This window comes from Myodes glareolus, chromosome 7, assembly GCF_982192425.1.
Source record: "Myodes glareolus chromosome 7, mMyoGla1.1, whole genome shotgun sequence".
Taxonomy (NCBI): Eukaryota; Metazoa; Chordata; class Mammalia; order Rodentia; family Cricetidae; genus Myodes; species Myodes glareolus.
The window spans coordinates 14382153-14398714 of record NC_142032.1 but is presented as its reverse complement, the minus strand read 5'-3'; the positions used below and the strand labels follow the sequence as shown (position 1 = coordinate 14398714).

General features: G+C 48.5%; 1 protein-coding gene across 5 annotated transcripts in view; it reads right to left on the bottom strand.

Annotated features, from left to right (window-relative positions):
• Positions 1-290: 290 nt before the first annotated feature.
• Positions 291-16562, bottom strand: part of Stn1 (STN1 subunit of CST complex) — a 43743-nt gene continuing 27471 nt past the window's right edge. For 4 of the 5 annotated variants that reach the window (XM_048438985.3, XM_048438989.3, XM_048438986.3 and 1 more), the window contains 3 exons: positions 13269-13391; positions 10787-10859; positions 6129-6398 (listed from right to left, as the gene is read on the bottom strand). In XM_048438985.3, the coding sequence (XP_048294942.3) occupies positions 6241-6398; positions 10787-10859; positions 13269-13391 (354 nt within the window). In that variant the 3' untranslated portion in view covers positions 6129-6240. Of the gene's footprint in view, positions 2353-6128; positions 6399-10786; positions 10860-13268; positions 13392-16562 lie in introns of those variants that run through there. The other variant, XM_048438987.3, reaches the window with a different exon arrangement.

Below are 16562 nucleotides of genomic sequence, written 5' to 3'. Positions count from 1 at the left end.
GGACCTCTTAATGAGCTGCAAGGTTTTGCAGCTAAGGCTGAGTCAAGAAGCCTCTCCTAGATGAGAGCATTTGCTTGCCTCTAGCAAGCAGAGCAGAACCGAAAAATTGCTGCTACCAAGAAAACATACTTTACTCTATTCTTTCCCAAACTTTCTCAGGCTTTCTGTGGATTCATTTATCCACGTCTGGGCGCCATATGTAACATGAGGGCCGGCTTGTTGGGGTTTCCGTCCCGCCCGGTACCCCAACAGCCGGCAAATCCCAAAGAGAAATTACACACAGGACTCCATAAGGTTATAAACTGATTGGCCCATTTGGTCAGGCTACTTATTAGCTCTTATAACATATATTACCCCATTATCCTTATCTATTTTAGCCACATGGGCTCAGTACCTTTCTCAGTGTGACAGCTTACATGTTGCCTCTTCGGTGGTCTGTGCAGGAGTGGCTGAGAGAGAGCTTCTGCTTCCAGAATACTCCCAGTCTCTTTGCTCCACCCCTACTTCCTGTCTGGCTTTCCCGCCTATACTGCCTGCCTGGCCAATCAGCGTTTTATTAAAATATGATTGACAGAATACAGATAATTCTCCCGCACCATACCAGCAAAAGTTACACACAGCTAGTCTTCCCAGGACTTGGCCATTCTCTCAATTTTCCCAGGAACCCCTAAAGATGCCTTAATTCACAGAAAACAGGACAACGTCTAGAGAAATAAATGCCCAATTCCCAAGAGATGGTGTGTGGATGGTTTTTGGTTATTTGGTGGGTCATGGGTGTTTGCTATCATTTAGGGAAATACAGGAAAATAAGATTAAAAAGACAACTATTAATCTCAGATACTTTGCATTGGCATAAATTTTGGTATATTTAAGTGTTTTCAAGGTCAAACGAGTATATTTTAGACAGATAGATGAGATGATTTTCAACACTTCAAACAGCTACAGAATATGGCATTTAAAATGTTTTGTTATAGGACTTTCTGGGATGATGAGACACATCTGCTTCTGGCACCACCAATTTACTTCAAACAAGGATGATGGTCACTGAAGAAACTCCATATGGAATTTGATTTCAATGTGGCAAGGCTAGCCATTTGGGCAAGAAACTGCTCTTGCTTTGACTGCTGACAGTATATTATATAGACTGGACAATAAGAACACAAAGAAAAAGACTGTTGAACTTTGCCAATACAAGGTGGGACAGTCCTTCAAATTCCTGCTTCACTGAAAAGTCTACTAGATGTTCTAGGCCTGTAGGCTGAAGATGGATGTCCCAATGTTGCAGAGGAACTTTAGGTGACTTCCAGGTAGCTAGATGTCTCTGTTGTTAGGTAATATTACATCTTTCTGAGGTCTTGGATGGAGTTAAAGACTAAATAGAGTTGTAGTTTTCCTTAGTTATGATAGAAAGTAAATTAGGTATAAAACTTTGGAATCACTAAGATAAGACAGGTAATGGAGTATTTTCTCTGAATTTGTTAATACAAATGGACTGAATATTGTAAATGTAATTCTTACTTGATAACTGTTGCTGTTGCACATAGTTTTACTATGGTGAAGTTAAAGCCTTTCCTTTTATTTAGACAAAAAAGGAGACATGCTATATAATATTAGTTTAAGAAGTGTTACATTTGTTTATGCCTAGGAACATTTGTTTAATGATGCAAAGATGTGTTGCATCCTTTTAAGTTGCATTTGTTTAACTCTGTAAATCTGTGTTACTTTGCCTGCCCGTGAGACAGCTCAGTAGGTAAAGACACTCTACATCAAGTCTGATGTCCTGAATGCAAGGTGGAAGGAGAGAACCAACTCACATAAGGTGTCCTCTGATACATGTGTGCCCAGGTGTATATACACACACAATAGATGCAAAAAAACAAACAAAACAAAACAAAACCCCGCAAACCAAAGCCATCAGGTCACCTTTGCATTTCCTTCCTGATTCCAAGTGAAAACACAGCATTTTACTTTGACATAACGGAACTTTAGGGTTTGATTTGGAATTCTTGTGAGTAGAACCTGGTGTTATTCCTGGATTTGCCCGTTTTGTCTTAATAACTACAGTCAAGGTTAGCAAGCAATAGACAGGTTGTCAAATTTCAATAGAAATAGACTGATAAAATTCAGCATTACATGAAATCCCACTGATCGAACATAGGCTCACATTTAGCCCTCTGCCAGGAGAACAGCAGGCATCCAAGGCTCAGCCACAAAGCTTTGTCCTGCAACAGCACCCTTCAGGATGGTCATGCACACCCTTCTCCCAGAGCCGCTGCTGGAGTTTCCCATAGGTTTCACATGGACTGAGGAAGGGAACAAAGAGATGTTTTTGGGTAGCCTGGTAGAAGCCGCCTGTGGAAGAGAAACCACATGAATGAGAAAGTGTAGATGCTTTGCCAATGGAAAATTAGAAGTTCGCTTGGTTTCAATCATTGGCACTGAGTCTTGAGTCCCTCACAGTTGAATGGACTTTATCCCACTTGGTTTTTTTGGCCAGTGTCCTGGCACACCATCAGAGAGGAAAATAATTACAAAGAAGTGTCTTAGAGGAACGAGGAGCATTGGTAGTTGACCAGATGGGGACAATCATGGCCCTTCAAACAAACCCACGACCAGACAGTAGTACCACTTGTCTTCTCGCCTCCATAAGCTACGTGTGTGCCCACACTTCTCTAAACAAGCATACCCCAGAGCTGAGGACTTTAATCCGTACGGGGAAAGGACTCTCAGTCTTGTCTACTTGTGCTTCTGGTGGGTGGGGATGGGAAATAACAGTATTTTTAATTTGTGTGTGGGGGGCATGAACACACAGGAGGATGAGGGGTGTTGGGTCCTCTGGAACTGGTTAGCAGGTAGTTGTGAACTTCCTTACGCAGTTGCAGGAAATGGAACTCTGGGATAGCAGTATACGCTCTTACACACTGAGCCATTTCTCCAGCTTACGTTCAGTGTATTATTATTGTGTGTGTGTATGCGTGCCCAGAGTTGTGCACTCCACCCTTCACACATGGAGGACAACTCTGTAAGGTAGGTCTCTCCTCCCACTTTTACAAGGGCTCAGGAGCGTGATATTAATACGGATTGTCCAGAAGCTGAAGCTGAAGCCGAAGCAAAGACTTCAAGAAAGCAAAAACTTTCACATGGGGGATGCGGAGAACAGGGATGAGGAGGGGAGAAGAGGAGCAAGGGATGCTGGTAGATATCAAGCTGGCAGCTGGGAGGGGTGGGTGGCATTGTGTAAAGACACTCTGACAGCACACGCCACTGCCACATCTCCTCAGAAGGACCAGGGAGCCTGAGTCTCAAACCCCAGGTGCCCTGGCGGAGTTTGTTTCTGGGGGATGTTAATGCCAAGTGCTCCCAGCTGAGGAGATTTCCGAACACTGGGAAACCCTCAGGAGAGTCTGGTACGAGGAGCTGGAAACCAGCCAGCCACGAACAAAAGTGGGATTTAGTAAAGATGCACCAGGCACTGCCCTGGGTACGGGGACACAGGAAACGAGAGAATTCTAGTCTCCGAAAGCATTCTGCCGGGGAGACAGATGATAAACAGGGAAAGAAGGCAAACATCTGGAGTGTGTTAGGCATTCACTAGTACTATGGGCAGAACAAAGCTGGGGAACAGAAATTGGTTACAATCAGCCAAGAGGGCTGGGGCAGGCCTCACTGAGGTGAGTCAGACAAAGACCTGAAGAAGAGCAGAGGCCTGTCCCCAGGCAAGGACACACCTGGTGCGTGGGGCCCAGCAAGACTAATAATGGCTGAGCGTGGTGCAGTGAGGTGTGGCATGGCAGAGCCTTGCTGGCCATCGGGATGCCTCAAGCTCCTGTCTAATGAGATCTGAAGCCATGGAGAGTGGAAGCAGCCCAGGATCCCTGTGGCTGCCGTGCCGAGAAGGTGATGAAGCCGGTGACAGAGGCCAGAGAGGAGGTGACAGCAATACCTCAGGAAGGAGGAAAGGGGGTGTGAGAAGTATATTCTAGAAACACTTTGGAGGAGTCAAAACAATTTGTGACTGTACAGCTTGGGTGTGGGCTGTGAGAAAGATGTTGATGGCTCGGCCTGAGCGTTTGGGAGTAGAGCTGGCTTCTGCTGCGTCAGGGGCTCTGAGGAGCAGGACAGGGGCTGTGTGATCCAGGGACTGGCTCTGAACACATGAAGTTAGTGAGGTCTCCAGGACACCTAAGCAGATGCCAGTATGAGGCTAGATACAGGGGTGAGGATGGCAGACAGGCCCAACCCCATGCCAACTGGGAAGTCTGGCAGTATGCAAATGGCATAGCCCATGAGGTTAGGATTCCTGGAGAGCAAGACAGCTAGAACTGAGGTCTGCGGCTGAGTCTCGGGAACTGGGGAGATGGATAACTAAGGGAAGGAGAAGGTGCAGTCGGGACCTTTGGTGTCCTGGAAGGCAAATGCAGCAAATGCTTCTAGAGCAGTGGGTCTCACCCTTCCTAATGCTGTCAGCCTTTACTACAGTTCCTCATGTTGTGGTGACCCCCAACCATAAATTATTTTAGTTGCTACTTCATAACTGTAATTTTGCTACTGCTATGAATCATAATGTAAAAATTTTTGGAGACAGGTTTGCCAGAGGGGTCGGGCCCACAGGTTGAGAGTCACTGTTCTAGAAGGAGGAATTGATGAGCTGTGTCTGCGTAGATCTGCGCTATACACATTTAGTGATTCCGTGAAGGCACAAGGAATTCTGTATCAATGGCATTGTACCACACAAACAGCCCTGTGATTTGATTTTCTTCCCTGCGCCATAGCAACGGCAGCCATCTGCGCCATCATTGGAGTGGCTATGTAGTATTTCATCACGTGTCCATACTTAACTTCTCCACATATAAATTATTGTAGGCAGTGATGGGCATCTTGCTTTCTTTCATACTTGGCGTGCCTCTTCCCTGGAGAGGAATTCTCATGGGATTGCTCGATCCGGCCCGTACCCCTTTTACTTCCCAGTTCTGGGTTCCCGCCTGAGAAAGGCCACTAATCAAGATGAATTGAGCATGAAACAGCTGCTGACTGGGAGGAAGAGCTCCACGCAGATCCTATGTAGCTGAGACCCTTCCATGCATAGGGAACACAGTAGCTGTCTATGCCATCCCCGAGAAGAAGGAGTCACAGAGGGCAGAAGGGTCCAGGACAGGAAAGCATCTCCAGTGTGAACTCGGGCTTGTGGATGTAGAACCACTCACCCACAGCGGGTGGAGCAGCTCCTGGGCCTGAAGGGTTTCCAGCTGAGCCATCCTGACGTTGTTACGTCAAAAGCCAACACAGCAGACTCGGGCAGATGTGCCCTCTGCGAAATGACTGTAATTAACTCCAACTCTTTCCCCATCCTTTATTTCTGCTGGCTGGATCTACCATTTGCTGTTAGAACAAGCCTACTACATAACTCAGATGTTTTCTCCACCTTGTCATTCTGAGCCTAAGCACGACTCCGTCACCTGTCTGGGCACATCCTGAGCCTCCATCTGCATGGCAAGTCCTGCACACTCAGCGGCAATCCTGAAAATAACACCACCAGCCAGACAGCTAGCTGACAGCCTCTGCCATCTTCAGGGGCACCAAGGGACCACACATTTAGCTGTGCATCTCTTAGGGTGCAGGCAAATGTTCTGAGACAACTTTCAAGTCATAAGGGAAAGAATTAAAAGGCCACGCCATGCCCCAGATGCTTTTCCTGTTCAAGGCAGATCTGAAAACCTCAGCAGCCCAGGTCTTAGGCCTCACTGCCAGTGTGGAACCTTGGGAACCAGAGGCAAGTGTCAATCACTCCAGGAGACTATGCCCCCTATGTCCGCTTTTAACACACCAGAAGATCCAGGTGGAAATGTATCTGGTAGCCTGGAGCCTGAAAAATCTTTCCAACAATGCTGTCTGGCCATTGCCTCTCCAGTTCCAAGTGTGCAGGAGCCTCTACCCTGGACGTCCCTCCAGCAAGATAGGGTCCCTGAGTTCAGACACAGTGAGTGAGCCAGCAGCACTGTTTACTCCCATTCTGTTCTGAGTGACACTCAGTCCAGCCAGGAAGTGACAAGGATGGTTTGTGTGTGTCGTGGCTGATACCAATGCCATCTATCTCAGGGACACAGCAAGCAGAAGGAAGTCAAATCCCATTTTTCTAGTGACTATATTGGAATTTATTATGAGAGTAAATATATGTAAACCCTGTACAATGCCTGTGAGAGAGCCTGGGGTAAGGCCACCATCGTTGCTCCGCAGCTCTGCTCAGAAGGCCGTATAGTAGTGAGCGCCTGTGCTCACGATGTCACTCTGGTCCTCCAGGAGCTCCAGCACCTGCTGCAGCACAGCCTTGCTCAGGTCCCAGCGCAGGTTCAGGCGCACACAGTTCAGGACATGCATCAGATGGCAGCCCTTCTCCACGTCTACGGGTAAGGGAAGACACAGCATGATTGTGACGGCCAGGCCCTCCGCTATCCCTCTCCAGGCCTCCTGAGCCAACAATGGCGTCACGGCGAGATCCAGGATGATTCTTCTCGCATCAAGATCTGAGGCGCACCAATCAGTATAATCACACAGCCAAAACCAGGTCTGGGCTCCACATGCATGTCTCTATAGTGACACAGTCCACTTCTCAACGCTCTGATCTTCAACATTCAAGGACTCCCGTCAGAAACTGCACATCCATGACCTAATGGCTGTGCAGTATTCCAATCAGTAACTGCACATCTATGACCTAATGGCTGTACAATATTCCAGTCAGTAACTGCACATCCATGACCTAATGGCTGTATAGTATTCCAGTCAGTAACTGCACATCCATGACCTAACGACTGTACAGAACTCCAGTCAGTAACTACACATCCATGACCTAATGGCTGTACACTGTTGACAAACCCTTTCCTCTGGTACACAGCACTGACCCCCTGACTGCTCAGGAGGACACCTCTGGACATGCACAGCACAGCTGGCCTTTCTTAGATGTCCTACTTGACAGAGTCCCATGGCTAAGGGATTCCTACCTTCAGCCTGCCCCATGCTTCCTCCCCTAGCTTCCATTGGGTCATATCCGTGACAACTGTAGTTTAGTAAACTTTTACCTTTGACCCAAAACTAAGACCACTAGGTACCCAGTGATGAGAATTGAGGACTAAAAATCCCCCTTCCTCAGGTTTCCTCCTGAGGGCTGTAGCCATAGGGACCATTAATTCTATGTTCATGGTCAGCATTCTTTTTTTTTAATTCTTTCTACCAAGCAGAGTAAAATAGACTAGAACAAAAAATTAGAATATATAACAGTATGTTTTGTCAATTTACTTCATATAGACATCTTCTGACATTATCCTGAGTCAAAGTAGAGACTCATCTCTGAAGGAAAGCCTCCCCTTGGAGCCCAACCCTGGCACGAAACAGCTAAAGGGCATTCACACGGTAACAAAGGCTTCAGGTCCCAGGGTGGCACTTGGCGAAGCATTTTGACCCTCATGTGCTTCACAGCCTCGAGCAAGTCACAGCACCCCACAAGAATCAGTTCTTTTGCAAGTTAAAGGCTGTGGGACAGGGACAATCTGTGGTTCTCCCATGGTCTAAGGCTGGGCTAACATAAACTAGATTGCGACCTCTAGTGGCCGTGCCCACTCATTACTCTCAAAGTGCGGTCGTTTTAGATTGACCAGCAGCTGCACTAACCGACGTGGTGTGTCCAAGGGTGTCCCTGTCCTGAGGGCTGAAGACTGCCGGTGAGTCTAGATGAGACCCTCACGTGCATGCTTTGTGCTTAGCTCTTCTACTCGTGAGAACACTCTCAGAGTAAAAAGACATTTCCAAAGCAGAACTCTTTTTAGGATAATTTACCATTGTTACACCATACATAAAGCTGAAATCCAGGAATTTTGACCTATAAGCCACCTATAATAGAGAAAAATCCACAAAAAGATTCAATTTGAAATTGCTAGTTCCCATTTCAATATTCAGCTGAGGGGCAGAGAGCCAGAATGAGCCTTCAGGACCATTCTAGAGGCAAGGCCATCAGTCCCTGTCCCGTGGGCAAAGGGAACCTCACCTTTTCACCCCTTTCTATGTTAAATGAGGACTCTCTCAACAGCTTTGTGAACACCACTGTCACCTGTTCTGTAGCCAGGCTTTTCCTGACGCCACATGCCGCCCACTTTTCAGACAAGCCCTCTCAGGGGGACCTAAAACAGGCTTAGTGTAGACACTTTCCTTGCTGTGTTCCCAGCCTTTGTTCAGACACCAGAAATGAACAAGGAGCTCCAGTTCTTCTAAACACCAGCCCAGTGCTTATTTTATATGACAGGTAAGAGATGAACTAAAGGTCCAGTAGGAATGGTGAAATAAATGGCCAACTAATCTCTCTGGACAACTGTGGAACACCACACAGCTATTCAGAAGTTGAGGCCCTTTTCGATGTACAGTGCTATTGACAATGATCTCGAGAAGTCAATGCTGGGCAGAAAATGCAAGGTGGAGACAATATAGTTTACAGGCTAACCTTGAGTTTCTAAAAAGATGGACTTTGTGTTTGCAAGTGTATGGAGCATCCCTGGACGGATGCTGCTTGATACAAGTGTATGGAGCATCCCTGGACCAGTGCTGGCCTGGTGAGGAGAAGGTATGGTATCTGACTTCTCTGTGCAGTTTTGCACTGTTTGGATTTCTAGACTCTGTATACATTACTATTTAGGAACAATCCTCTTTAGTGTCATAGGTTATGACAACAGGAAGACAAGTGGTCACAGCCCAAGCTAAGAGAGTTCCTGTGAGGTCTTGCACCAGTACTTTGTAACCTAAATCCAGTACCTGGGACTTATCTGAGCTAGGTGACTGGCCCACGGCTCTTAGAGGCCCTCGTGTGCTGGGAGCATATCATGAATGTCCTTGAGGTCACAGATCTCCAGGAAAACCAGAAATGTTAAGTATGCAGGATTGCCTATCCAATGAGAAAGACAAAATTTGTTTTTCCACTCAAAAATCAGGGAATTTTATAGGTTCCAGGATCTGAACTCTGGCTGTCAGGCTTCCGCAGTGAGCACTTCTACCCACTGAGCTGTCTTTCCAGGCAAACTTGTTGTTCTTACTGCACCTCTGCTCCCCAGGCTACAGGTTCTCTAATTTGCTTTACGGGTGCCAAGCTATAAACTCTTCAGTCCCAATGCACATCAACCTAAGGCTGAGGGGCCTCGATTCAGAGTAAAGGAATGACATCTTGGGACCACAGCATCTCCTTAAATCCTTTCTCCAGTGGGCTGGAGAGATAGCTTGCTTGGGAAGCACAAGGACCTATGTTTTCAACTCTCCAACACCGGGTAGATCAGCCATGTGCGGCTGCACGTGAGCCTGTAAATCCAGCACTGTGTGTGCACGGAGAGTGGGGATGGGGACAGGAGACCATAACCCAGCACTGTGTGTGTGGGGAGAGTGGGGGCACCTAACGTCTTTCCTTGGCTTCCATGCAAACACACATGCATGCACACACACACACACAGAAGGGGGAGGGAGGAAGAAGGAGAGGGAAAGGAGAGAATGTGTGTCTCCATATTATCCATAGCTGACCTCAAGCACTTATCCTCCTGCCTCAGCCTTCTCAGTGCTGGGGTTACAGGTCCATATTATCATGCCTGCTTAAAGCGCTTTTATTATTATTCTGAATAAACCAAACTACATTCATTTACTAAAATAAGAGGTTGTGTTGAGCTTTTTTTTGTTGTTGTTTTAAATATTTATATTTTAAGTGCATTGATGTTTTGCCTGCATGCATATATGTCTGTGTGAGTCAGGTCCCCTGGAACTGGAGTTACACAGTTGTGAGCTGCCGTGCGGGAATTGAACCTGGGACCTCTGGAAGAGCAGCCAGTGTTCTTACAAGCTGAGACTTCTCTCCAGCACCACTTTTCCTGTTTGTTTGTTTTTTTTTTTAAAGACTGGTTGTCACACCACACTGGGTTCTGATCTCACTGGGTCCTAAACAGCAGGGCGGATGACCTGGCCCCACTCTACCTGGTGACTCAACCTGTCTGGGCCTGAAGGGAGTGACGGGCGACCTTGGGCTAATAGCCCTTCCTGCTTCAGGATCCTGTGGACAGAAGTATTTGTTATTGGCACACGTTTGCAGGGTAGGCTCTGAAAGGTCACCTTGAAGACTGACAAGTGCAGACAGAAGTTTTCTTTGTAACTAGCCTGAAATGGAACCTGTGTTGCCACAGTAACTGCAGTGTGAGTGTCTGGCCACTAGAGGCTGACCTTACCCCACAAAAGCAGACCACTTTCCAACCCGGTTCAATTACAACTCGTCAGTTTCCAAGACGACTGAATTTCATTATTCATGAGGCAGGACGTCTAGAACCAGTCTACCTTACACTAGAAGGCCTTGATATTGAAATGAGGGGAAATGTCATGTTTACATTCAAAGGCAGTGGTAAGCACGGGTCCCAAACAGTGCAACTGAAGAAGGGGACTAGGAGTGCATCTCAGAGCTGAGCATGGTGGTGCACTTCAGTGTGTCGGAAATCCTGGGGCGGGGGGCTCATCTATCAGCCTCCAGCTTGTCCCCTACAGGACCAGGAGCCCCAGGGGTGTTTAATGGTGGGAGCTCCAATGCTGACTTCTCCATCCAACCAAAGTCCAAGGAACTATTAGAGCGTGTGTGTTAAAGAAGAGGCAACTGAGCTCAGAGAGGACAGGAACCCTGGCTGTCTCCTTCCTGAGTCAGGAATGGGAACTTCCTGATCCGGTCCTGTTCTGGGGAGGGAACCCCGGATGCATCTCATCATCACCTGGACCTCGTGCCACTTACGATTTGGTTTCCGGCACTCTTCCTTAATGATCTGGTAGATCCTTTGGTGCAGGTCTTTGTCCTTGCTGGTTACCTAGAGTCCAGAGAGAAAATGCGGTTTGAGAACACAGCAGTATGTCCCTCCGAATTCAAACCAGCACGTGGGGCAGTTCTGTAGATTCCATGGAAACCACCTGCCCTTCCCCAGGGGTATGACTCGGATGTTGGACCTGGGTGGTTCAGCTCTGTCCCTAAGCATCTGGTTCACTCCCAGGAGCTGCTTCACCGGGGCCAGAAGGCAAACTAGCGCTCTGTGCCTTGAAGGGGTGGTTTGCTTCTTCCACACTTGAACCCACTCACAACATTTCTCTTTTCGCTCTCGTATGCCTGAAGGTGCCCAAGTGCTCCAAGCCTCTGGCCTTCATCCTCCCACTCCTTCCTCTCCACCCCCACGCCTGTCTTGTATTTCTTTAGTTTAGCACAAGGAAGACTTAAAGAAGAAATGGGCATGGGAAAGCTAGCAAGGTAGAGAACCTAGTTTATCTACTGAAATACCCTCCGCCCTCACAGGCAGACACAAGATGCTTCCTTCTCAACGAGCAGCAGGTGCCTTGCTCAGGTCCAGCAATAAATACAGTAACAGCAGAGCCAGGGGAGGAAAGAGGAGGACAGTAGGGAAGAAAGGAAAGAGGGGAAGAGAGGAGGGAGGGAGGATGGGACACAGGAAAAAAGGGGGAGAGAGGGGGAGGACAGAGAAAGAAGGGGAGGAAAAGGACAAGAAAAAAAGGGAAGGGAAAGAGAGAGGGGAGGGAAAGGAGAAATAACGGGGAGCGGAAAGGAAGGAAAGAAACAAAGCAGATAAAAGGGAGAGGAAGAAGGAAGAGTCTAAGCCTGTAATCACTGAAGAACTGGGCAGTAGAGACAGCCCACAAACGCCTGAGACCTGACTTCCAGAGCAGGGCACTCGATGACTTTTAACTTACAATGCAAACAGAAGGGTTGGTATTGCTATGATAACTATGTCCAGCAGGGCCTCAGGAGAAAGGAAACCCACAAATCAGGAGTGAGTGGAAGGGGAGGGGTTAGCCACAGAAGGGGGCATGGCATGTATTCTTGTTTGACTACCCCTTCCAGCTCACGGTGAGTCAGAGGAGGAACTGCCCGGCCCTGCCACACCTCGCCCTGGGCAGCTGACTGCAGCGGCTGTCGCTGCTTCACATGGACGGTTAAGCCTACAGACCCTTGGGGAGGCCAACCCAGAGAGTGGGGAGGAACAAGTGTCCAGGAGGACTCCAGCTGGGTGGCCCAGCTTGGCTTGACAATGGCTGTCATGTCTTACTGTGCTCTCCCATCCCTGGACGGGTGGACAGCCCGCGTGTCTCTCCCACAAGTTACTCAACACCGTGGAAAACCTCTCCAAAGAGGAAATGTCCCACTGAGGAACCCACTGGTGAGTCTGAAAGTCGTGAGGCCCACCACCAGCCTGTCTCCAGGAGATTCACGGTCCCCTTCAGCCACCTCTGCAGGGGACACGGGTGGCTTCAGGAGGCCTCATCTCAGCTCATGCCTCCAATATCAGAGACAGGCAGCAAGAGGCAGACTTTTAACTTGAAAAGAACGAGGCCAACAGCGACCACACCAGTATTCTGTGGGGAGTGGCAAGGCCTGCAGGGGGCTGACTGGCAGGGCCACCCGAAAGCTTGACTAAATGTTCTTTACTCCCAAAACACTCCTTCCTGTGTAGGTCTTGGAAATACTGACATGAATCCACAGAGATAGCCATGTAGATAGAGCGGGTAACCCTATTTGTGACCACAAAAGTCACACGACACCGTAGTGTTTGACACAAAAGAATGACTAGAAAGTTCTGGTAAATACTCATAGAACAGTCAGGAAGAGTGAGACAGACTCACAGGTCCTGACAAGCAAAGGTGATGGGGACGGAGCATGGGTCCCAAAAGCACAGAGTGTTATTTCCAGCAGTGGGAGATTTGTAATGCCTTTGTCCCAACACGGGAGATGCTGTGGTGCTCAGTGGGTGAGGCCAGGGATGCTGGCAAGCAGTCTACATTGCGCAGGAGAGTCCCTGACTCTCATCTGGTCCAGTGACGCTGAGGATGAGGATTTCTGACATGGAAGAAGATTGCTATTTAAAAAAAAAAAAGCCATAGGAACATACTTATAAATTATAACCTGTCAATATACAAATGAATACTTAGAAGAGTATTAGGTTTCAAGAGGCTGCATGGATCAGGTGTAGTGGCACATGCCTACTATCTCAGCACTGGAGAAGTAGAGGTAGAACGCTATTAGTTCAAGGCCAACCTGGGCCAGCCTGGGCTACAGAGCAAGCCTGTTTCACAAAACCAGTGATGAGAAGAGTTAGATTGCGAGAAGGTAAGAGCTAACCTGTGCTTCTGACTGACACACTCCTGAAGATTATTTTAGAAACAAGTGTTCATAATGCAAGCTACAGAGGGGACATAGGCTGCAAGTCTCTTACGTAGTATGGCTTATGAGAGCCACCATCTCTCTGGAACACGAATCCCTTGTCCCACAGCATCTGTATAGCATTCTTAAACACACTGTGGACTGTACCGGAAGTGGTGCTGGTCTTTGACTCCACCTGCACAGGGAAGAAAGAGAAATAAGTTTCATCTTTCATCACCTACGACTAACTCCCCAGACTGACTGGTTTATGAATTCACCCAACAGGCTTGTCTTGTGCTGAGTCAGCACACTCGAGGCCTGTTTCAGCTGAGCAGGCCCGCGTTTAGGCACAGCCGGAAGTCTATTCTGGAGGGGCCCACTTGAGAACTGTTCTGTGTTTTGGCTTTGACTTAGTCATAGCTTTGTCTGCACACTGCTGGGCAATCTTTCCCATGTGCACCAGCTCCCTCCTCTGGAAGGCTAGGTGAGGGGGAGAGGGCACCCGGGCCTGGGAGAGCAAAGGCAGTCGCAGCTCTGACAGGGAGGACGGAGCAGACTCGGCTTCAGTCACTGCAAACAATATGGGAAACATCCTTTCCAAGACATTTGCCTCACGTGACCTCAGGATGTGCTTAAAGACCACAGTCCTGAGAGCAGGGCCTGGGGTGGGTGGGGTGGGAAGGTGAGGGGGATAGGGGGAGTGGGGGGTCTCCTCTGAAACGCCAGCAGCTTCCTGGATTGAGGTCTGCGTTTTGCTTGTCATTTTAAAAAGAACAATGACAGACAGCCATGACTCAGGAAACCAAAATTGCTCACAGACTGAAGCAGTGAGTTGGGGCTGCCCTGCCCTGCAGGAACCGGGCGGCTTCCTGAAATATATATAGTCTGCGCTCCCAAACAAACTCTGCATCCATCCAGCTGTCGGAGACACAATGGCTTTGTAAGATCTGCTTATCATGTTTCTGGATTTGCTAAGAAGGGCGATGTTAGAAAAAAAAAACATCAGAAGAAAGAAAGAGAAAGAAAGGGAATTGAGCTTTGGTGAGTGATAACGAGAGTGCCCAAGGCTCTCGGGTTTCTGCAGCACTGTGAGCACCCGCAGTCTCCCAGGGAGCTATTAGATGGAATTCAGCTGAGTGACACTGACCTCCCAAGCAGTGCAATCTGACCGACTGATTCATTATTGATGGAAGAAATCGTTTGCAGAGAAAAACAAATACAGCACCGTGTTCGTTTCTTTTTACATATACAGCATTGGGCCGGTACAAATTTCTTCTCTGAGCTTCTTCAAAAAGATGCTACACCAAGATTTCCCCATAAAACATTCCGAGTGGGGGAGTCCGCAGGCTGTTCTAGTTCACTGTGGCCACTGTCGCTCCACACGAGGGTGGACTTCACTGCTTCCTCATGCTTCCTCAGAGTGGGCATGGGAGCACACACATGGTCCTAGCACATAAGAGGCTCACGCAGAAGGACCATGAATTTGAGGCTAGCCTGAGTTACACAGCACGTTCCAGGTCAGCCTAGACTACAGAACAAAAGAAAACGGAGGGCCTATGAGGTGCTGAGCTGGAAAAGGTGAAAGCACCTGCTGTGAGGAGCTCGATCCTTGAGCCCCAAAGGGCAGAGGACAGAATGGAGTCTTGCAGGCTGTCCTCAGGCCTCCACACTCTCACTGTGGCATGTGCACAAGTGCAGACACACACACACACACACACACACACACACACACACACACAATTTAAAGATTTTTTAAAAAGATTTATTTATTAAGCATACAATGAACTGCTGGCAAGGAGGTTGTGGGCCACCATGTGGTTGCTGGGAATTGAACTTGGGACCTCTGGAAGAGCAGCCAGTGCTCTTAGCCTCTGAGTCTCCTCTCCAGCCCCCCAAAAGATGTTTTAAAAGGAAAAGGGGAGAGAAGACAGGGACAGAGAGAACTACTGGCAAATACAGAGAGCCACCAGAAGCCCTAGGAGGGTCTTCCAAACGATGAAATGGAAAGACGGCCAACGGAGAGTGGACAGCTGGAGAGCTGGGGCAACCCTGGCCAAGAACAAAGCTCCAGCCATGACCTTCTCCACCTGAGTGCTTTCTGAAACACTACCCCTCATGTCTCTGTATGAAATCCTGGGTCACTGGGCACACAGACTGTTGCCAGGAAGAGGTAATTAGGTGTGTAAACAAATCCAAGAAGCAAGGGTCAGGAAGGAGCTGGGAGGGTACCTGCTCCACCGGCAGCATGCAGACTAAGTTAGGACACTCAGAGCAGCCTGGCTGGTGATGGGGGAGGCCTGGAAAATGTCAGGACAGTTGCAGAATAGAGGGTACGTGTGTGAACTCATACTTGGGTACAGGTAATGAGAGCTTTCAGACGGTGGCAAAGTCTATGTCCTACCAGGAAAGTACAGAAAGATGCATTGATCACTGAAACCTCGGTCTCCTGAAGAAGACCAAAGTGTGTTCCCATTTGGGTAAAAAGAAGGGACGCAATCACCACTGTCAATATAAGCTCATCATAAGGCCAGGGACATGCTCAGGAGACTAAGACAGTGCTTGTCCTGGGGGCCAGGAACAGGGCAGGAGAGAGGATGGGAGGGAAACACACTTGTCGCTTTCTGGGACCATCTGGATTTAAAATAACCACCATCCCCTAACTAGAGTCTGCCCTCTCCATCCTGTTGGGGGTCGTGTAGACAGCAAATATAAGACAGACGACCTCTGCTCTCACAGGCCTTACATTCTGGTAGACAAACGGGGGCAAACACTATGGGTCAGTGACATCACAGACATAATGGACCTGATGGAGGGCAGGGAGGACGAGTACCAGCGACACCACACACAACGGGGCCAGAACACTGAAGAACAAGTGAAGACAGAGAGGGGCGCGTGGCAGCCAGAGAGCACGACAGTATCAAACCCAAGAACAGTAGGGCAAGGATCAGACAGCTCCGTGAAGGCAGAGAGGGGCGTGTGGCAGCCAGAGAGCACGACAGCATCAAACCCAAGAACAGTAGGGCAAGGATCAGACAGCTCCGTGAAGGCAGAGAGGGGCGTGTGGCAGCCAGAGAGCACGACAGCATCAAACCCAAGAACAGTAGGGCAAGGATCAGACAGCTCCGTGAAGGCAGAGAGGGGCGCGTGGCAGCCAGAGAGCACGACAGCATCAAACCCAAGAACAGTAGGGCAAGGAAAAGCCTAAACCTGCAATTCCTAGTAAGTCTTGATTTCATAGAACATAGAAAACCGAACAACAAACCAGCCTGGAATACAAGGAACACAAGACTGGACGGAGGCTTCACCAAGAGCAACAGGAAAATTCTTTGAACTTTTCAGTTGTAAACGTGACTACAGCTTGGCCTTT